Source organism: Rattus norvegicus, chromosome 10, assembly GCF_021556685.1.
Source record: "Rattus norvegicus strain SHRSP/BbbUtx chromosome 10, alternate assembly SHRSP_T2T, whole genome shotgun sequence".
NCBI classification, from domain to species: domain Eukaryota; kingdom Metazoa; phylum Chordata; class Mammalia; order Rodentia; family Muridae; genus Rattus; species Rattus norvegicus.
In genome coordinates this window covers 95,471,109-95,493,837 of record NC_141543.1, presented here as the reverse complement: position 1 = coordinate 95,493,837, position 22,729 = coordinate 95,471,109, and the positions used below count along the sequence as shown (strand labels likewise).

Genomic DNA, 22,729 nt, shown 5'->3' with positions numbered 1-22,729 from the left:
GCAGATGACCTTGGCTGGCCTCTCTGTCTCTCTGTCTCTGTCTCTGTCTCGTTGTCTCTCTCTCTTTCCCTCCTTCCCTACCTCCCTCCCTCCCTCTCCTTTCTGGGAAGGTGAAACCAGCAGGGGCCATAAATCACCCAGCCTCTAGCCCTGCTCTGACAGCTTTGAAAAACTCACAAGCTATGATCACAGGGATGGAGCCTTTGTTAAGAGACCCACCTTACAGTTCTTGTAGGTGGGATGGTAGCACATTTATAGCTCTGTGGTCTTCCTTCACAGCCTGCCATCTGCCTGAGGTGAGGCAGGAGCACTGGGACTCCTGCTCTGACTGCTCACCCAGCACACTGTCCAACAGCTCAGCAAATCTAAGCATATTGGTTTTTTTTTTTTGTTTTGTTTTTTAAAAAAAAACCTGGATCAGTCACGTGATATTCATGTGAAACCCTCTCTAGGGTATTTGACTGTGTACTGAGGATGCTGCGGGTGGGATGGGGGGTCCACTTTGAGGTCCTTAATAAGCATACTCTGGTTCTGTCTGACTGCTCACTTGCAACAGCATCTCCTGGACCTGACGCTGGCCTTAAACTCACGATGTGGCCAAGGATGACCTGGAACTCCTGATCCTCCTACCTTCACTTCCAACTGCTGAGGTGACAGGCGTGTGTCACCACACGTACATAACTGAACTTTCTGAACATCCTACCCGGTCCCCACGAAATATCCCAATCACCTGCCCACCTTTCTTTAACAAAACCAATAATCATAAAGGCCTTGGGGATATAGAAACTGAGTAAGGGGCAAGAAGGAGGGGAGGACATGTGTATCCGCATGTGTGTGTAACTCTGGACACACGGGAGTAATATGTACACTACACCCCTGTCTCTAACCTCCGTATGGCTGGCTCACCATCAAGGGATCCAATTCTGCCCTGGCCCCTCCTTCCTTATGACATGCTGAATTCACAGTTACACTCAGTTATGGTCCCCAGAATCAAGGCTGTTACACGGCAGCTGATCACTGAACGCTGTCCACATACACCAGCTACTGCCTAGAAAAAAACCCCAATAATTTCTGCTCCTTATCAGGTAATTATTGAGGCCTTTGGTCTGTTTGGGAAACCTTGGGCTGGAGTGATGGCTCAGTGGTGAAGAGCACTGGCTGCTCTTCCGGAGGTCCTGATCGCAGAACCTGGTAAACCGGGTGTGATGGCGCAAACCTATAACCTCAGCATTCCGGAGAGGTGGAAGTAGGAGGGTCAAAGGCCAAGGTCGTCCTTGAATACAAATGGAGGCCAGCTTGGGCTACAAGGGATCTTGTCTCAAAACAAACCCCCCTTTTAAATACAGACGCACTGGGAGTGGTGGAGGGGTATAAGGAAACTAAGTGTCCGGATAAACACAGGACCATGACCAAATGTCTCCCCCAAGGCCTCCTCAGGAGCCTAGTGTTCAAGTCACCTAATGAGTGACAAACTCGGCTAGAGGTCAGTGGGGCAGAGCCCTTCACGGGCAGCCGGCACGGCTAAACAGAAGACAAATCCCTTGTCACTTTACAGAGCAGAGGACACCACCCCCAGCTCCTGTGCCACCCGGGACACTGTCAGGTTCATTTATCCAGAAAAAGGACAGAAAACAAAGCTGTGTCAGAGACCTCCGTTTCCTAAGGCTCTCTAAGGTTAAAACAATTCTTTAAAAACAATGTATCTGTGACACACAGCTGCAGAAAGCTACTTAAACACAACACTTTGGTTCCTGAGAAGAAAGTTACAAGGTGTGCAGGGAAGAAAGCCCCAAGGAATGGACAAGTTCCGTGGTGATGGGATTGACAGGCACCCTGTGGGAGCATCATCCACTGGGTTCATCCCCAGGCAAGACCTGCTTCCTTCAGGACACCACCCCTGCCCCCCACATCCTGCGTAGGAGTCAGGATGGCATTAGAAAACTCTGGCTGGGGCTGAAGAGATGGCTCAGTGGTTATGAACACTGACTGTTCTGCCAGAGTCCTGAGTTCAATTCCCAGCAACAACATGGTGGCTCACAACCATCTCTAATGAGATCCGATGCCTTCTTCTGGTGTGTGTCTGAAGAGAGTTACAGTGCATTTATATATAATAAATAAATCCTTTTTAAAAAAAAGATAAAAAGAAAACTCTGTGTCTACAGAGCCCAGCTTTGATAAAGGCAACTCCCTCAGGTCTCCTGGACTTGTACATCAGTGCTAAGATGTCTTTTCAAGGAAGAGCCCACTGAGTGCTCCCATCTTCCTCCTCCCAATCTCTGAATCCTAGAGTCACATGCCACTGACCTTGAGTCACATGCCCAGCAGCTTGGTCCTCCATGTTCGGGGTGTCTCCGATGCCTGCTTCTTCAGCTGGTCCCGGGCAGCAAAAGGAGAGGGCAGAAGGGAGACCATTACTTCTTGTTGCAACCCATGCTCTCTGTGCCCGTGTTCCTCACACGAAAGGTGTGCAGTGTGCATACTGCAGGCCCAGCTGTGGCCTGCAAGGCCTTGTTCCTTTGTCATGGCCACGGCTAGGGACAGTGGTGACGACATGTGCCTAAACAAAACCCACAGCACCCACACACCTTCCAGGTGACTGAGACCTAGGAGGAGAGAGCTTTTCCATGGGGGTCCAAGGTCCTGCTGCCAAGATGTCAGGCCTTAGGGGGGGGTCACAGACGAGTCATAGTGGCACTGCCTGCCCTGGCCAGCATTTTGGGAGGATTGGGGTTCAGGGTGCTTGATGGTGAGTACCCAGGAGCCACCACTCGTCCGGCCTCTTTGAGCCTCTATTTTCTTATTGGGAACCTTAAGGAGGGACATGGGTTCGTCTTGTAGGAGGATGGTGAAGGCCTGGAGACGCGGCAGAAGGAGGTGCCCCAAGCTGCTATGCTTCTTCTCTTTAAACCCTGCCCACATCACACCTAAAACCTGCACTACCTGGCTGGAGTGAGGCCACAGGGCCAATGGGCAGATTTGGGGTGGGGGTGGGGTCTTTGGGTTCTATTTAAGAAGCTAACAGTCACCTTAAACAAAGAAGGCTGAGGGAGTTCCCTACCACATGAGCAGGACCCAAGTTGGTAAGCACTAATCTCAAGAACAAGGGGAAATCAGGACCCAGCAATGGGATGGCGTGCACACTAGTCTGGGGGCGAGGATAGCCGGGTTGGGGGTGTGTGGTTATAAGGCCAGCCAGCCCATGCTGACCTCAAGGCACACCAGAGGCAAAGTTGCCTTCCAGAAGCATCCACAGAGTGCCAGCTGGGCCATCAACCTTGTCTCTACACACTTGCCACGGTCTAGCACACTTGCCACGGTGAGCACAAAGAAAGAACCTGAGTCATTGCTTGTCACAGGTAGCCAGATGGCTTCCTGAGGGTGTGGTCCCAGGGAGCAGGCAGTGAATTAAGAAGCTCTCCACCCACTGGGTTATCAGCACAGACACATTTAGGTCTTTTGTGCTGCCTTTTTTGGTGACAGTTCCTTGTCAGATAACACAGCACTGTTTCAACTGCCGGGAAGGCAAAGTCCAAGTGTGGATTTGGTCTGAGCAAGGTTAAGGGAATGGAAGACAGACTCAGAGCGACGGCAAATCATGGTGCAGACATAAAGGCATTCCGGGACTCCACCACTGACTGTCCTGGCACTGAGTCTATTCATCTTCCCATGCTAGTGCAGTATTGTGATATCCTGCCCCTGCCTCCCCTGTGAGGCAGAGACGGTGGGGGATGGTAACATGTCTGAGCTCAGCAAGGGGGATGGGGAAATCAACATTCTCAAGGGGCAGGGCAGAAGACACTGCAGGAGTTGGTATCTCTTTGAATGTTCCCCTGGGAGCATTTTCAGGAGGCACAAGGTTCCCTGCTCTCTAGGGAGACAGGCCTCCCGAGGTAGAGAGCCACACAGCATCCTTGAGAGGCTTTACGGAGCACCAAGAAGTGGCAAACATGTGCTAAAGAAAGTACAAGGTGAGGCCCTAACTCCATCTGCAGCTGGAAACTTTTAAGTGGCCTGGGGTTGAAGTCTCGCCCTGGAGTCCTGCTATGCACTCACTATGTAAGGCAGGCCTTGAACTCTTGGTCCTTCCAGCTTGGCCTACCAAATGCTGGGATAACAGTCATGTGCCGGCATGAGTAGCTTGGCCCCATGGTCTTGAATGCACCACCCAAAGAGATACTTGGCTTCTTTTCCCTCTGGCTTGGGAACTGGTGAACAGCAGTCAGGGAACACAACCTGACTGGGGAAGGGCTGGCCCTTCTGTGGTGACTGAGCAGAGCTGCACTGTACTAGTGTGCCAGCAGGCTGTGCGGCCAACGTGGCTGACATCTTCACCGTGGAACTGTGGGCACAGCTCGGAGACAGCATTGGGGCATCTCGGAGCATGCCTAATGGGCCGCTAGCGGGAATGAGTCATCTTCCACAGAGGTGATGTGGTAGCTGGGTCCCCTGGAGGAGGGATGACGGACTCTGACATGGGAATCCATCTTTGTGGAAGGAGGAGATAGGAGCCGAGAGGGGAGAACCTGGAAGGATTTAAGAAAGGTCTCTGTGGTAGCTAATCTTCACAGTCAAGTCCACTAGATCTAGAATCACTGTAGCTGTCCACAGGCGGTTATGTCTGAAGGTTCATACAGATAGGATTAGCTGAAGGGAAGACCTATGTTGAGTGTGGGCAGTGCCATCCTAAGGGCTCAGAGTTGGGGCAGGAACGAACAAACACAGAGAAAGGAAGGAGAAATCACACCCAATGCTATGCTCCTCTCTGTTCTCTCTATTCCCCCAAGTAGAGCTTTCTTCACCTCAGGGAGCTACACTACAATGCTGTCCAAGCCATAGGACCAAACAGCTATGAACCCTCTGAGCCCATGAGCCAAAACAAATTTTCCCTCACCGAGTCATCTTCGTCAGGTGTTTGGACACTCAGGAGATGCTCCATGAGAGAAAGGGTAGCCTCTAAGCCCTTGTAGCATGCCAAGCAGCTGCTGCCCCCTCTACCCACCTGTCTCACACTAGCTCAGAGCAGCGGCTGGTTTAGAACAAGGCTGTGGGCCTGACTGTCACATCAGACCGGCCCTTCTCACGAGCATTTATAAGCTGTGACACCCAGCCCCTCTCGTCACACTCAATTTATAGCACGGTGGGGAATGCCCTGGGAACCATGTATGTTAAACCAGGCACTCTGCTAAGTAGGTGAGTCACACGACGGCCTTTGCCGCCTGTTCTGAGACCATGGAGACTACAACGCATTTCTGATTACCCTGAAGAGGCAGGGAAGTCTAGCGTTTTCATCCTAGCTGGAGGACAAACTTCTTCAATAACAAAACTTTGAGGGGCTGGAGAGATGGCTCAGTGGTTAAGAGCATTGACTGCTCTTCCAGAGGTCCTGAGTTCAATTCCCAGCAACCACATGGTGGCTCACAACCATCTGTAATGAGATCTGATGCCCTCTTCTGGTGTGTCTAAAGACAGCTACAGTGTGCTCATATACATAAAATAAATAAATCTTTAAAAAAAAAGAAGAACATCTAACCCCATCTGTCTCAGAAACCATTCCTGCCAGTCAATCACTTTGCAAAGCAGAAACGCATTTCGAAAGCCGGGGTGGGCTGCAGTGGGCATTCTCAGTGCATGTGCGAGAGAAGGCTTGCCATGGCTCCTACTGTGCTCACGCTTCGTTGCCAACCTGCTAGGGCTGGAACCACCCAGAAGACATGCCTCTGGGAGCGTCTTCGAGGGTTTTCACAGAAAGAGTTAACTGAGGAGGGAAGACCTACCCTGGACATGGGTGTCACCATCATGGGCTGGGGTCCTGGGGAAAAAGGAGAAGAGCCAGCTGAGCTCCAGCATACACTGCTCTCTGCAGATGCAGTGTGACTGCTACTGTGCCTTCCCTGTCACATGGAGTCCATGCCCTCAACTGTGAGCCCTGACAGACCCTTCCTTAAGTGGCCTTAGTCAGACATTTGGTCACTGTAAGGAAAAGGACTATGACTGGTGACTGGCATAGCTGCAGAGAGGCTCTCCCATCCCCATGGCCTCCGTGACCAGGCACCTCTCAGTAGGTAATTGAACGACTCAGGTTCACCCTGCTAACTGCTGGGGTTCTTTGTGAGCCTGTTGGGGATGGCACAAAGGGAAGGTACCAGGATTGACTTAGGAAGGACCGAGCCCCCGAGCCCAGGGCTCTCTCTGCCATTTCGAGGTCTGACTAATTCCTCGTTGTCCACACGGGTGGAGCAGACTGTGTAGACAGGGTTAAGAGGCAGCACGGCTCTAAAGATTGATGTGAGGTCGCACTCTAGAACTCTAGCGCCATCCCGTCACTGGATGGTGCCCCTGGGGGGAAACTGTCCCCCAAAGGTGACCTGCTACTTACTGTAGTTGGGCCTGGAGAGAGTGTGAGGAAGGCAGAAAACCTTCCCAGGAGGCCCAGTGACTAAGGTGGGGGCCAACAGGAATCAGAGGACTCTATAACCTTGTGGGAGGCAGTTGGACTCGAAGGCAGTCACTGCTAAGTAGCCAGGATCCCCAGGAGCCAGAGTCACTTACATCTCTGCTGCACCTGGCTATGAGGATGACCTGTCCAAGGCAGGTCAGCTGGGCCCTGGCGGTCCTGGGGCTCACCCTCACCTGTGGTGCCTTCTGGGATCTCCGTGTGGGACTGGGCAGTCGCCTGCTTGTCGGGAGCTCTCTCTTCCACTAGGGGCGCAGTCACGTCTGGAAACCACCAATAGTCACCCTTCTGCTTATGCAGGGAGAGTGGAGGGAGGGGGCCTGCCAGCCACATGCAAGAAAAGCCAGCTCAAAGCAGGGCCACAGTCCTCCTGCCCATCTCCCCAGGAAGCACACTAAGAGTACCCCCCTGCGTGGAAAGCCAGAAGGGGCCATGTAAGTACTACAAGGGACGCAGCCTGACTCCTGGGGTTTGAAATCCTGAAGGCAGCTGTGTGATCCTCACGGCAATGCAGGGGGGGCAAGGCTGGGACTCAGGGAGTGTGAAGAAGCTGAGAGAGAGAGAGGAGAGCCTGAGCCTGGATTTTTCTGTGGGGCTTTGAGTAAAGCCTTCTGTGTCACCTCACCCTTTGTTTCCACACTGATAGGACACGAGTGCCATCTCTAGGTGACCTTTAGAACTTCTACCTACCAGTTCTAACACCCTGCCCCCAACCTCCTCACATCCAATTAAAAGGCACAGAGTTCCTTTTGTGGCAACAGACCAGGCCCGTTCCAGTGTTCTTGATAAGGCAAGAGATAGAGATCTAGGGCCCGGTACTGGGGATGTCTTTTCAAGGCAAGCACTTTAGCTCCTCCACTAGGTATTTGAGACACACCCAAGGAGTGGCCGGTTTCAAGGGATTCCCAGAATTCCACACAACTAGTTCACAAAGGCTATTTTCATTATGATCTTGTCTGGTTGCAGATAAAACAGCCAGCAGGGCTCAGCCCTGACTTCCTCCCTCCCCGAGGGTGAGTGAGTCCTGTGGGAGCCCACCCATGTACAGGTCCAGGCTGCACAAATGGGTTGGTTGTTTCTTCCTGGACCATGGTGATCTGTCAGCCGCTACTGAAAGAGTACGGAAAGCTGCATTTGGGAAGCTGGCACCAGGTTTGGCTCCAAGGCAGACAGCTTGCCGAACTGTTCTAACAGGATGAGCAGGAAGTATCTTGCATCACTGGTTTTCAGAAGGGCAAAGGAAGTCTGGCCAGGAGGTTCTCACCAGGCTAAGGGCCATACCACCTGCATCCTCCAGGCAGGAGCTTGACAGCCACATTCTGGATTTATCCAAAGGCAGATTCGAGGGGCGTGGGGGGAGGGGGAGATGGCCTGGCTAAATTCTCATTCTGTAACAGAACTCCCAAACCATGCTCAGGGCTGCAGGAATGGCTGAGTGGAAGCTCCAACCTCCTTGGAAGGCAACAGGGGCGGAAGGACAGATGTTTACGGACCGTTAGTTAAAAGCCATTCTCCATGTCCTTTTTCCTTGATTTCTTTTACTCAGTGAGTTGAAAAGTAAGGTGCCCAGCATCCCCAGTCTTGAAGCCCACGGTGGCCAAAGACCCAATTCTGACCAGTGGATGAAAGTGTAAACTTCCAGGAGGAACTTATAGAATGCTCTCGATTTAATGCTGGCAACACATCTGGCTTTGGGGTCCTTTTGTTGATGTTGTTTTGCCCTGTTTTTGCTTGTTTGTTTTAAAGAAGTATATATTTTATTTTATATGAGAACACTGTCCATATCTTCAGACACCAGAAGAGGGCATCAAACCCCATTATGGATGGTCGTGAACCACCATGTGGTTGCTGGGAATTGAACTCAGGACGTGCTCTTAACCGCTGAGTCATCTCTCAACCCCATTTGTTTTGCTTTTAATTTCATTCATTCTTATTCTTATTATTATTATTATTTTTTTTTTGGCTGTCCTGGAATTTGCTCTGTAGACCAGGCTGGCCTCCAAATCAGTGATCCACCTGCCTCTGCCTCCCGAGTGCTGGGATTAAAGGCGTGTGCCACCCCTGCCTGTCACTCATTATTATGGAACATGTCACAATATGTCTCTATGGGCACACGCCATCACAATGTGTGGAAACTTAAAGGACAACTCCGTGGTTCTCTCCTTCCTCCTTCACAAAGGTTCTGGGAATTGAACTCAGGTCTCTGGGCTTGCATGGTAAACACCTTTATCCTCTGAACCGTCTCACCAGTCATGGTTCTTGTTCCAAGGCAGATAACCGTGTTTGGGAGTGCAGCAGCCATCCTTCAACAAGGAAGCAACAGTCCAACCCCTCAGGATGACAGAAGATACATACGGAAGCACATAAATGACATTAGGGAGCGGTGCCCATGTCCAGATATCTTATGATTGCAAGGCAAAAAGCCTCTTCAGTTGGTAGAGCCTTTTGGGTTCCAGCAGCCAAAAGTAGTAGTCTTAACTAACCCACACGGGAAGCAAGAGATCCGACCAGGGAGCATTTCAGGAAAAAAGACAAGGAGCTTCGCGACAACCCAGACACCACATATCTGGAGTGAACAGATTACAAGAGATGAAACACACTCCAAGCCCAAAGTCCAGAGCCCAAAATGAAGATGCCACACCAAAACTCGACTTAACAGATGAGCAGGGAGTCATCTGACCTGCCCCCCTCCTCGGCCAAATGAGCATTCTGGGCTTTGAATCCCTGAAAGAAAAGTAAGGCGGGGGCTTCTGAGGGGGTCGTGGAGGGTAGCAGATACAGGACCAGGACCCTGCTAAGCCGTGTGTGAGCCCCGCTGTGCCACACAGACCAGCTTCTCCAAGCATGGAACATCCAGGGCAATAGAATGCTCAGGGTGCACACGGTTGAGCCAGCATAGAAGCAGGTCCCAGCTCCCACTGCCCTGCACTGAGCAAGCGCATTTCAGCCAGCAGGATAGGAAGCTGCGAGTACAGCCGAGAGGGTGGCACGCAGTGCGCAGGCGCGCCACAGCTGTACTGCGTAGCAGGGAGTTGGGAGGGGAAGCTCAAAGCAAGGTTTGCGTAAGCTGTAGGGAGTGGTGGGAGTAGGAAGGCCCCACCTTCAGCAGTTGGAGTGCTCTTAGCATCAGAGGTCTCCGACCCTGGTTCTTCTGATCCATCATCGGCTGGGGGCTGTGGGGGAGACTCTGGAACATATACAGTGAGCCCTCAGACCTCAAGAGGAACCTGAGAGCTGTGTCTTAGTGAGCTGCAAACTCTTTAGTGTGAGTACTGTAGCCTTATGATCAAACCATTGATGGGACCAGCACCCCCAACACAACCATGTTCCACTCTTGGGGTCCCTGAATGACAATGTGGGTGAGGCAGAGGTTCTCTGTGTAGACCTGGCTGCCTTGGTACTCACTCAGTAGACCACGCTGGCCCTGCACTCACAGATATCGGCTTGCCTTTGCCTCTTGAGTGCAGGAATTAAAAGTGTGCACCACCACCGCCCAGCGTGAAGATATACCTCTGAATCACCCAGGTTCAACTGAGGCAAATGCTCTAATATTGACAACCTGACAACGGATCGGGAAAGCCTGCTCCTGCATGAGCAGAAATCCCTCTCTCGTCTTCCCAGTGGCCTCTCAGTCTTCAGGTCACAGCTCCTCATCGCTCAGCTCAGTGAACACACTTTCATGCTTGCATTGGCTGAAGGATTTTCTTTGCTAACTCCCTTCTTTAACCGTGGCTTTGTTAACATGACTTCGTTAACACGCCTTCGTTAGCATGGCTGTGTTTAAAGAGATCTAATGCTCTTTGCCAGGCCTGTGACACCCATTAGGGGAGGTGGTCATTCTGGTGGTGTTTACTTCACCTTGTGTGGTGGTTTGTATACGCTTGGTCCAGGGAGAAGCTATTAGGAGGTGTGGCCTTGTTGGAGTGGGTGTGGCCTTATTGGAGGAAGGGTGTCACTGTGGGAGTGGGCTTTGAGAGACCTTCCTCTTAGCTACTTGTAAGACAATCTTCTGCCTGCCTTCGGAACAAGATGAGCCATGACTGTCTGGACGCCCACTGCCATGCTTCTCACCATGATGATAATGGACTGAACCTCCGAACCTGTAAGCTAGCCCCAATTAAATGCTGTCCTTTATAAGAGTTGCTTTGGTCACGGTGTCTTTTCACAACAAAGGAAACCCTAACTAAGACATCTTGGTTGAAGAGCTTTTAGGGTAGCTCTGTGTATCACCAGGAATGCGGGAAGTTCTTTTTTCTTTATTTTTTGTTATGGTACAGATCCTGACTGGAACTCTCCAGAGGCTCCAAGAGCCAGCTGCTCATTGTATTAGAGGGACAACTGGGCTCTGGCCATGGGGTGAAGTCCACTACCAGCCCATGCTCCACAACAGATTAACACCCCATGTGGTGGTTTAAATGAAAATGGCCCCATAGGCCCATAGGGAGTGACACAATTAGGAGGTGTGGCCTTGTTGGAGTAGGTGTGGCTTTGTTGAAGGAAGTGTGTCACTGTGGGGTGGGCTCTGAGGTCTCAGAAGCTCAGGCTTGGCCAGTGCATCACTGTCATTTCTTGCTACTTTCTAATCCAGATGTAGAGCTCTTGGCTATCTCTCCAGCACCATGTCTGCCCGTGTGCCACCATGCTTCCTGTCATGATGACAATGGACTAAAAATCTCAACTGTCAGTCCCAATTAAATAAGAGTTGCTGTGGTCATGGTGTCTCTTCACAGAAATAAAACCCTAACTGACACACCCCATCAGGTGCAGGCTGAACACCCACTATCGTGGCAAGGAGGGACCCCACCTGGAGCCCATTCAATCTGCTGTCCTTGAAAACAGAATTCTGATAGAATTCATGACAGAGCTGTGCCTACTTAGGAGGCACATCTTTCTTACTCGTGAGACACCTTGAAGGTGGAAGCCATACACTCATGAGGGTTGGCTTTCTCAACCATGTGAAGAGTGAGAACCATCCTCAGGCAAAGTGTGTTTGAGCAGAGTGTGTTTGAGGCTAGGCACACCTAGGTGAGGGGCTATTGGCTCAAGGGCCACAATTGCCCCAGCAATGAGGTAACACAAGGAATGGCCCTAGGGATGGGTGTGGTGGTGTTTGGTTTTAATGCCAGCACCCATGAGGCAGAGGCAGGCAGATCCATAAGTTTGAGGCTAGCTAGGGCTACAAAGTGAGTTCCAGGATAGTTAAACAGGCTATGGAGAGAGACTGTCTCTCAAAAACAAACAAACAGGCACCTCTTCATCCTTGGTGATGACTGGACAAAGCACGGAGCACGTTCAGGTCACAAAGCTGCTGAAGGCAAACCTGGGGTTTGTGCCAAGGAGGTCTAGACTAGAAGAGATGGTGTGAGGTCCTCAGAGAGCTACAGAAAGTCATATAGAGCACGGCTGGGGCCATGAGGAATCCATGGGAGGGGAGCACTGAGCATGGACGATACTTGCTAGGTAGCAGTGTGGCTGGGTCAGTCAGTGGAGACAAGTACAGGGAGGGATGAGACACCTCTCAGCCTCCTGCAGAGCACAGGCAAAGAAGGGCCCTTCTCATATTTTGTTTTGTCACAGTGTCTCATGTATCGAGGTTGGCCTCAGACTCACTGTGGACTTAATCCCCTTCATTTATCCTTGGAGGGAGAGAGGAGGGAGAGAAGAGGGAGAATAGGCTCCCTTCAAAGGCCTGGAAAGTGTTACACATCAGCGCCTTTTAATTCACGGGTGTGTGTGACCGCTTCCCCCACTCCACAGGCTTTCTGGCTGCATCTACTCATAGCCCAGTGTTTAGCATCCACTTAGACACCGCATTCAGGTGTGGTCTCTCATCTTTATTCAAAACAGTCTTGCGTCGCTCACTTATCTGAGCTGTTGTGATCCCTTCTGCCAAGTCAAAGCTGCCACTCCACACCTGTGAACAGCTCAACCCAAACCCTCGGTAGCAAGACTTAATTTGATGAGAATCTCTTAGGTGTCTTTGGCTTCTTTGGGGAGTACAGTTCTAGGCGGGACAGCATCTTCCAAGGATCAGCAATTTCAATCTCTCTCTCTCTGTCTCTCTGTCTCTCTGTCTCTCTGTGTCTGTCTGTCTGTCTGTCTCTCTCTGTGTCTGTGTATCTGTGTGTGTCCCCGAGCACTCCCACAGCTCCTGCACACATTCACACAGTGAAATGGACAGCCAGCGAGTTTGAAGGAGGAGAGCTCCAGGCCAAGTCAACATAGGTAGAAGAGACTACATTATAGACTCTGCAGAGGCCAGTGCAGTTTTAATTAAACTAAATCTGAGAAGTGCTTTAAAAATTTACATCCATTTTTGCTTATGCATATGTATGGAAATCTGTGAATGCAATGTAGGTGTAGGGCGTCAGTTTCCCAACACTGGAGTTAACAGATTCTGTGGGCTCACCGACCTGGGTTCTGGGAACCAAACTCAGGTCTCCTTGAAGAGCAGCGAGTGCTCTTAACCACTGAGCCATCTCTCTGGCCCTAAGCAGTCTGAGACGGGATCTCTCTCTGTGGTCCTGGCAGAACTCGAACTCACTCTACAAAACAGGTTGGCTTTGAACTTGCAGTAATCCTCCTGCTTCTGCTTCTTGAATACTGGAATTACTGGACAGTGGCAACACGCTGTGCCCAACCTGATGCAGTTCACTAACGAGGATATACTCAGAATCCCAGGGTACCATACTTTTGCCTGACAGAGTCCAGACGGCCAGCTTTGTGTAGCTAAGGACTCAAAGAGGCTCCCATAGAGAGTGACAATCTCTCCCCCACTTTGTCATGCTGTCTGGTGAGGTGAATATTTAACACCTGCATATTTTTACTTTTCTTCGCCCATTTGAACTAAGGAGACATCCCTCTCCTGATGTGCTAGTGCTGTAAGGTATGAACGACTCCTTTAAAAAATCTAGGATTTGGGGCTGGGGATTTAGCTCAGTGGTAGAGCGCTTACCTAGGGAGCGCAAGGCCCTGGGTTCGGTCCCCAGCTCCGAAAAAAAGAACCAAAAAAAAAAAAAAAATCTAGGATTTGAACCCCTCCTGCCAGCCCCTGCTGAGGCAAACACAGACTGTGTTCCACTGTGACGGGCCGGCTGTGTGTGCTCGCTCACTGACCTTTTAAGCCATGGTCCATGTCTCCTTCTTGGTCTTGGAGCATAGTGTAATCTCCGGCCTGGTCTTCCATTGTGTCAAACTCCTGGCGGGGTTCAGCCATGCTGCTTCAAAGCCTGCAGGTAAAAAAGCAACGGAGCTTGTCACCGGTGGGATGCTGACCCTGGCGATATGACTTAAGAGAGTGGAGTTGGGGACAAGGAGAGAGAGCCACCCCTCCCGGAAAGTCACAGTAGGAGAGCCTCAGTTTCCTGACCTCCGGCCTCACTGAGTGTTCACCACCCCCACTAAAGCAGGTGACATTTCTGTCTCCTGTCATCTGCCGTCTCACTAGCTCATATCCGAAATCACAAGATGAGGCGGTGACTTTGTCATCCCTGCTCTTTCCGGGTCACTGAGAAGAGCTGTTGACGTGTTAGTAGTCCAGTGGTTATGGAGGGACGGCTATGCAGGGCCTCTCTCCTCAGGAAAGGAGACTGGAAGAGAGTGGCTGCTTAGTTCTGTGAATGCCAGCTGACTGTGGGACCCCGGGCCCTGTACAGGCGGAGCCTGCATCTTTACGGAGGTAGCGCCCTGCCTTGCGTGGAGAGGGGAAGATCTGCCAGCATCGTCCTCCAGGCCCTGCATGTCCTCCCAGTCAGCGATGAGTGGAGCGAATTGCAGGGCACAGCAGTGGATGGAGGAAGATGAACCGGCTGGTTTGGACTCTGCTCACCTCACCGGCAGGGATGGCACCAAAGTGGTGTCCTAAGGTGAACTTGGCCGCTCTGTGTAGGGTTAGTGGGAACGTAAGAGTACCTGCTGGCGTGCGGTAACAACCATGTCCAGGGGGAGAGTTCAGAGGCCAGAACTTGATGTGGGTAAAGGAGACGGAAAGGAAGACATAGTCATGGGACGTGTGGCTTAGAAATTGCTAGACTGACTTTCAAAGTCAGAGTGCAGTTAGGCAGGGGGATAGAATCCGCAAGTATACTAAAGGCTGCTTTATACAAATCCACAAGCATACTTGGGTGGCTGGGCAAAGACAGGTAAGGTAAAGAGACACCATGGGGACAGGACAATGGTGCTGGTGCCGCCCGTTCTGTTTGCCGAAGATCACTGCTTGAGAGATGACGCCCCTTTCCCAAGGCTGCACTTTCCTAATAGAGATTCCATTCACGTTGCTTGGATTGGGTTTATACTACTGTGATAAGACACCATGACCAAAACGGAGTCAGAGAAGAAAAGGTTGATGTCATCTTACAGCTCCCAGGTCACACACATCATGGAGGGAAGTCAGGGCAGGAGCTCAAGGCAGGAACTGAAGCAGAGGCCACAGAGGAATGCCTTGAACTGGCTTGCTCTTCATGTCTTGTTCACCCGGCTTCCTTATACAAGTCTGGACAACCTGCCCAGACACGGCACTGCACGAGGTAGGCTTGGTCCGCCCATACGAATCATCAATCGAGACCTCCCCCCCCCCCCCGCCCCTGCAGACTTGCCTACAGGCTCTTCAATGGAGGTATTTTATCAATGGACATTCTTCCCAGATAATTTTAGCTTGTGTCAAGTTGAAAAGGCAAAGCAAAACGCAAACAACTAGGAACTTTTTAAACCCGCTCTGACTTCCGTTAAAATTACAATTTTTTCATGGGTCTTTGTTTTTATGGATTTTTTTTCAAAGCTACTTTTAATACTTTGAGGCCCTCGAAGGAAGGAAGGACAAAAGGAACCCGCTGCAGACTCAGGGCAGAGGGAATGGTTGGTGCTGGGACCTGTGAGCACTACAGGAAGAAAGTGGAGCATGATGGGACTGGCTCCAGGCACGCGGATGCAGGGGCATGAAGCCAGAAGGCTACTTGGGTTCCTGCTTCTGCTGCATGATCTTCTAGTCCTCTACTTGGGGGCAGAAGTCCATCTTCTCTGTGCTTTCCCTGAAGCAAGTCGCTCTGCTTCTTCCTGTTCTTCTGGTGGGCAGGCTTTCGCTGGTTACCATGGCAACGGCAGAGGCTCCGACCTGCCTCCTAGCATCTTGGTTTGTTTTTTTGAGACAGGGTTTCTCAGTGTAACAGAGCCCTGCTATCCTGGAACTCACTTTGTAGACCAGGGGATTTTTTTTTTTTTTTTTTTTTGTTCTTTTTTTCGGAGCTGGGGACCGAACCCAGGTAAGCGCTCTACCACTGAGCTAAATCCCCAGCCCCGGGATTTTTTTTTTAATACACAGGTATTGCATACCACCACCACCACCACCACCACCACCACCACCACCACCACCACCACCACCACCATCATCATCATCATCATCATCATCACCATAATTTATTTGTGTGTGTGTGTAAGTGGAGGTCAGAGATCTATTTTAGGTGTTACTCCTCAGGCAACACCGAAACCCACTCTGTAGGCCAGGCTGGCCTCCGACTCACAGAGATCCACCAGCCTCTGCCTCCTGAGTGCTGGGATTAAAGGTGTGTGTCAGAGTCGATTGCCACGTATTATCTTTTCAGTGTGTGGGAGAGTGTGCATGCACACGTACTTGTGTGTGTGAATGCCACTTACAAGTGCCTAGGTGCTTCAGGATATGATGGAGGTGAGAGGCCAACCTTGGGTGTCTGTCTTCTTCCTCTGTTATTTGAGACAGGGTCTCTTGCTGTCTTCCAGCTATGCGCAGCTGGCTAGGTCCTCTCTGCCAGTTTCCAGTCCCCATCTCTCAATGTGCTGTAGGAGCACTCTGATTACAGACACATGTGCTCTCCTGTCTGGTTCCTGTGATTTCTGGGGATTTGAACTCAGGTTCTAATGCTTGTGCTGCAAGCACTTTATGCACTAAACCATCTCCTGAGCCCTTCACATTACTTTTGAGACCTGGGTGAACCTCAAACTCTCAATCCTCCTCGCCAGACCTGTCTCTTCTCTAGTATATTATCTTTTCTTTTAAAAATTACTTTATGTGCATTGGTGTTTTGCCTGCCTGTCTATCTGTGTGAAAGGATCAGAGCCCCTGGAACTGGAACTAAAGATTGATGTGAGCTGCCATGTGGGTAATGGGAGTTGAACCCGAATCCTCTGGAAGAGCAGCCAGTGCTTTTAACTGCTGAGCCATCTCTCCAGCCCCTTCTCCGGTGTGTCTGTGTGTGTGTATGCATGTGTATGTATGTGAATATATATGTATACATATTTATGTTTGTATGTATATATATACACACACATATATATGATTTATTTATTTAGTTTATGTATATGAGCATGAGCACACTGTAGCTGTCTTCAGACACACCAGAAGAGGGCATCAGATCTCATTACAGATGGTTGTGAGCCACCATGCAGTTGCTGGGAATTGAACTCAGGTCCTCTGGAAGAGCAGTCAGTGCTCTTAACCTCTGAGCCATCTCTCCAGCCCCTTCTCTGGTATGTACTTTTTATACATTCCAAATGATAACAGTTTAAAAATCTGTAAATAAATGAGTCATCAGCAAGAATCCCTGCACTGCGGCTGCTCTCTATGTTCTTCTATCCAAGTAGCCGCCAGGCCTGACCCTGTGTAGATCCAAGATCAGATGACATCACCCACATCCGGGGTGACGTGTTCATGGACATCTGTATTCTCAATGTTGAGTTTCAACTGCTGTCCGCGTCGGATTGTCTTCAGTTGTTTCTAGAAGTTTCCATGCGTGCCAGCTAGGGAGCTGGAGAGCCAAGCGTCACATTCGATGCTGCTCTGCAGTTTACGGGCTGGGGATGGTGGTCCAGGCTGTGTCTGACTGCTCAGCTGTCTCATTCAACCCACGCACACGCCACCACCCAGGCCATGACCCAGCTCCTAATGCTCTGTCTGCCCCTGCACACATCCCAGCCTCTGGTCAGCTAGAGGTCCAGACACACCCACGGACGCAGGATGAATTGCAGGTCTGTGCAGAGATTAAATCATCCTTTAGGCACAGGCTACTATTTACTATGTAAAAATAAATAAACCGTGCACATCTCAAGGGTCGCTATTTTCCTTTGTGGGGGATGGGAAAAGCTGTATAAGTAAGGAAGGCCCCCAGTCCTGGGAGGGCAGGTGCCCTTAGGACTTCTTTACACCCTTCATGGCTAGGCTTGGTTGGCTGGGGGTTTCAGGACCTAGGAGCCAAGCCAAGCCAAGCCGGGGAAGGAGCTCTGTGGTAGAACACTAGTTAGCATGTAAAAGGCCCTGTGTTTCTTCTGCAGTATAGGGAAGGCAGAAGGAAGAGAGAAGAGGAAGGAAGAGAGGGTGATGAGAAAAGAAAAGAATGAATGTTCTGGAACATCCTTGGGGGTCCATTGGTCCAGACCCCAGAAAGAACAGATCCCTGGAGAGCAAGAGGGAATGACCTTTCCCCAGCCGTATGACCCACACTGATGACGCAGGAGTGGAAGAGGCCCATGGGACACCTGCCTGGATTGAGGCCACAGAGCCCCAAGGCCTGGCATCAGGAAGTATTTACCAGACGCCTGCCAAAGAGGGGAGTAGTTGACAGTGTGCTCCTCATAGGCCCCTCGGGAGCCCTTGCAGGCTAGCCTTTTAGATAAATATCTCCATTGACATTACTATTGTCACCTTAACGGATGCACTTCCCAGACCTTTGGAGGCCCAGGGATGTGCAGATGAAGCCCCAGGTCCTTCTGTCCTGGAAGAACAGTGGCTCCCCAGCCTTAAAGACATCAGCCCTTCTGACTTCTGCACAGCCAATTTGCCATCTCGGGTGGCCCTCTAAAGTGACAGGAGGTAGACAAGGGAACCCCCAGCAACTGACTACCTTGCCGACCTCTCTGAAACCCTCCTGGGGCCCTGCTTCCTCTCTTGAATTCGTCTGCTTCTTCCCTTGGTTCCTTTCCACGGCAGAGTCTCTGAGCTCACTGTAAACCTTTACGGTGGGCAGGATGAGAATCCCTGACAGGCAAGTAGTCACAGGGACTTGACAGGCTTGTGAGATATTTCAGTCTACCGAGGACATGTCTGATGCCCTCTGCCTTCCAACACTGCTACCCTGGGAGCAAGGTCCCCAGTGGTGCTGGGGTCTGGGGAGTGATTCCCCACCTGGGGCTTCAACTTGCAGGAGAAGTCAACAAATACCTTAGCAGCTCATTGTGGGCTTCAGAAGGGAGCCCTGGTCTTTCCTAGCTCCCAGATCTCCCAACCTTCTTCCCAAGGGAGACAGGAACCTCCTCAGACTGCAGACTGCCCTAGTCTGGGGACGTTTCCTGAGATGGAACTCAATAGGCTTTCTTCATTGCCTGGGTCCTGCTCCTGGCAAAATGGTTTAGTAACCAGCACTTGAGTTTCTGGAGAGCTCCTTGGGTAAGAGAGGGGCCCTCAACACCCTTAGGTAGTTGGGTAATTAAATGCAATGGCTTCTAAACTCCAGCCCCTGCAGTTTACAGGGTCATCTGTGAAGTACAACCACACCAGAAGAAATAATTACTACCTTCTTAAACCTGAGGCTCAGAGACGTTGAGTAACTCTCGTAGCTAGCGTTTGAACTCAGATCTTTTGCCACTAAAACCCATTTCTAAGCTACTGTGCCACATCGGTCACTGAGTTTCCCACAAGCCATCACTACTTTGTAAAAGGGCAGTAGGAGGGGAATTCAGGGAAAGCCGGAGTGAGGCTGATCTCGGGTCTTTGATTCAGCGATGCAGAAGCCTGTGAGACCGGGACCCAGCAGCTTCCTGGGTGGACTTTGGTGCTCCGGACAGCGCCGAGTGGGGTTTTCTGCTGCGCTCAGGCCTCGCTAGGGGGCGCCAGACGCCAGCCCGGGGAGGGCGGGCGAGGGAAGCGGGGTGGGGGTGGGGGTGAGGGAGAGACACCGGCGCTGTGACTCAGCGGATCTGCCACAGCCAGGCTCTGCTCCTGAGGAAGGAGGGAGGCATGGTCCTTACCAGCCTCGGATTAAAAACCCAAACTGGCCTCGGTAAGAGGGATGCCAGCATTGCTTTGTGAACACATTGAAACATCACAACAGGGGTTGGGGATTTGGCTCAGTGGTAGAGCGCTTGCCTAGGAAGTGCAAGGCCCTGGGTTCGGTCCCCAGCCCCCAAAAAACAAAAAAAACATCACGACATTTACAGCATGTTAATTATGTCCATAAAGTGTTTTTCGTTTGTTATGTTTTTGTTTTAACAACAACAACAATAACAAAGAGCAAATCCTAACTGGGAGGAGTAACACATACCTTTAACCCCAGCACTTGAGAGGCATAAGCAGGCAGATCTCTGGGAGTTTGAGGCTACCTACCTACCTACCTACATATATACATACAAACATATGTGTCTCAACAAACAACTCCATCGTCCCAAAGAAACCCACTAAATAAAAAATAGATAGCAGGCAGGTTTGGTAAAAAGCAAGTAGAGATAGAGTTTCCAAATTACCTCCCAATGGACAGTGCTCTCAAGGGTTATTTTTGACCACACGACTAGCAGGGCCAACTGGGAGAGCAGAGTTAAGACCTGGTCTCAAAAAAAAAAAAAAAAAAAGGGCTGAGAGCTGGGCTGTGGTGGTTCATGCTTTTGGTCCCAGCACTTGGGAAAGCAGAAGCAGGTGGGTCTCTTGAGTTTGAAGTCAGACAGGTCTATAGAGAGTTTCAGGACAGCTAGGGCTATACACAGAGAAACCCTGACTGGGGGGCGGGGGTGGTATCAAGGCTAAACAGACAGCTCAGAGGTTAAGAACACTGTTGCTCTTGCAGAGGACCCAGGTTTGGTTTTCAGCAGGGTGGTTCACAACCACGCCAACACTGTTTTCTGCGTGTACATGGTGCATTTGTACACGCAAGTAAAATACCCTTCCACATAAAGTGGGGAAATCTTTAAAAAGAGGCTATATATTATTTTTTTTGACCTGTACACTGCATCTCTCCTCTGAGTCTGTTCGGTTCCCCTCAAATCTGTCAGGATCCGTAGGCAGGAAGCAGGATTCTCTTAAGGGCAGAAACCATGTTTCAAGTGGTACTGATTTATTTAATTGCTACAACAGCTGGTGACTGTGCTTGCTTCCATAGGAGGCTCAGAAAGATTGATTTGTCGAAGCCATAAAGAAAGTATCCAAGAGAGCCAGGGTTCAAAACCCAGCACTTGGGTGATGGAAGGAGTCTCGGGCTATCCTCAGCTACAGGTCAGGTCTGAGGCCAGCCTGGACTACATGAGTTAGCAGTGGCTGACGACAGCTAAGGAGTGTGAGCCCATTGGCTCCACTGAAGGGAATCCCTGGATTCCTCTGAGAACCTTCTCCTTGTACCCGAGATGAAAATGTCTGTGGTTGGCCCTTGCACTTTTCCATACAAAGGCCGCTGAAACAGCAGGCAGTCTTGACACCACTGTAGCCAAGGCATGGAGGAAAGCCCTCCTGTCAGGACACAGAAGAGCCAGGGAATCAGACTGCAACTAAAGACAAGATCGACCTCCGAGGCTTAAAGGCTTGCCCTTTTGAGGCCAGGTCCTGGCAGCTCAGAAGTCACATATCCTTTTGGATGTCATCCCTTGTCTCTCTAACGAGGCAGGTGAGGACAGGTGCTCTGTAAAGCTGATCTCTGAGCTCACGGTCATATCACGTGGCGATTTACCACAGGGCATTCTAGATCCCAGCACTAATAGACCCAAGCACTAATGAAAGCAGAATGGCTAAAGGTGAGGAAACTGAGCATACGCAGAGGAGACTCACGTCGGTGAGGGAGCTGGAACGACTCTGGGCCTCTATCAAGAGAGAACAATCAGCATTTGTGTGAAAAGATGAGGGGAAGTCACTTCAGAGAGGAGGTGGCTCTGCTGTGTGCACACAGATGTCACGGCTGATGTCAGCTGGCCGCTGTCCACCAGTGTAGAAAATCACACGTTGTGCCTGAGAGGACAGTTCTGGTGTTTTTGAAATATCCTGCTATATAGCCCAGGCTAGTTTTGAACTCCTGATCTTTCTTCTTGATAACCCCCAACCCTCTCCCGCCCCCAGCCATCTCTGCCCCCTGCTAGGACTAGAGGCGTGTATTACTATGCCTGGCTACAGTTCTGCTTTTAAGTAAGAGTTTCCGGGGGGTGGAATTTGTTTGCTTGTTTGAACTAAAATGCTTTGTAATTACTGATGTGGTCAAACAGTTCAGCCTTAAAGGTGGGGCACGCCAGTAATCCCAGCACCCGGGAGGCAGAGGCAGGCAGATCTTTATGAGTTCAAGACAAACATGATTTACAAAGTGAGACCCTGCCTCAACTCTCCCTTCCCAGAAAATGAAGATGAAGGCCGCAGCGTCTGTCCGTGTGACTTTAGTTTTCCTCTACTTTCCCTTTCTGAGACGTTTGTGTTTGCCTGTGTGCTTAGTGTAATTGCTCTGTCACTGACACACCAAGTAGTTTTGGGGCAGGAGCTGTCATGCGACCTACCCTAATGGTGAAAGAGGTGGGTTGCCGAGCCTCTGTCCCTGTCACCACTTTAAGTCTACCTGAGTCCTTGAATGCAGGGCCCCAGATGGATGAGGGAAGCTTTTAGATCCTCCATTCCACCCCACCCCCACCCCCGGTCCCTGTCTTTGGGACAATGTCTTATGTGTATGCCAGGTTAGCCTTGAACTCCCGGTCCTCTTGTCTTGCCTCAGTCTTCCAAGTGCTGGGGTTACAGGCAAGAGCTACATAGCTACTTTACAGCCTCCGTCTTTGCACGCCACGCATATTTTCCTTTAAGAAGAGCAAATAATCCTATAGCCAGGTACCACTTGTGTGTTTTTCTATTCTATCCTTAAGTCACCTTGCCTTCCGTCTGACCCTGGGCGAGGTTTTGTCTAACTGCAGACCTACGTACGCCACTCCGTGCATGGAGAGGTTAGAGGACAACCTCGGGTGTCAGTCCTCACCTTCTGCCTTGTGGTTTGTCAGGGTCGCTGGTCTGCCAGCTTACGGAGAGTCTCCTGTGTCTGCCCCCTGAGTCACGGGGATTACAGACACTCAATGTGACAGTATCCAGCTTTACACAGGGATTCCAATTCGGGTCCTCATGCTTGACCTCAAGTGCTAATTTACCCACTGAACCTTCTCTTCAGCACCCGGAAGCACACAGCCTCATCTTCATGGCGGGGAGAACATGTTAGGGAGGCTCGCAGGAAAGCCCAGGAGATCCCAGGGGACCCCCTTTGCTCCTTTTGAACCAGGTTCCCCTGAAGCCAGACCTCAGGATCTGAGATG

General features: G+C 50.8%; 1 protein-coding gene and 1 long non-coding RNA gene across 26 annotated transcripts in view; one reads left to right on the top strand and one right to left on the bottom strand.

The window, feature by feature from the left end:
- Mapt (microtubule-associated protein tau) overlaps positions 1 to 22,729 on the bottom strand; it is a 97,583-nt gene that overhangs the window by 35,020 nt on the left and 39,834 nt on the right. For 9 of the 25 annotated variants that reach the window (XM_087571124.1, XM_087571100.1, XM_087571102.1 and 6 more), the window contains exons 2-5: positions 13,571 to 13,683; positions 9,555 to 9,641; positions 6,631 to 6,717; positions 2,305 to 2,370 (exon numbers count right to left, since the gene is read on the bottom strand). In XM_087571124.1, the coding sequence (XP_087427250.1) occupies positions 2,305 to 2,370; positions 6,631 to 6,717; positions 9,555 to 9,641; positions 13,571 to 13,670 (340 nt within the window). In that variant the 5' untranslated portion in view covers positions 13,671 to 13,683. 25 annotated transcript variants of the gene reach the window in all.
- On the top strand, positions 6,784 to 10,593 carry LOC134480886 (uncharacterized). The gene is made up of 2 exons (XR_015632158.1): positions 6,784 to 6,888; positions 8,724 to 10,593. It is a non-coding gene; the product is annotated as an uncharacterized LOC134480886 (long non-coding RNA).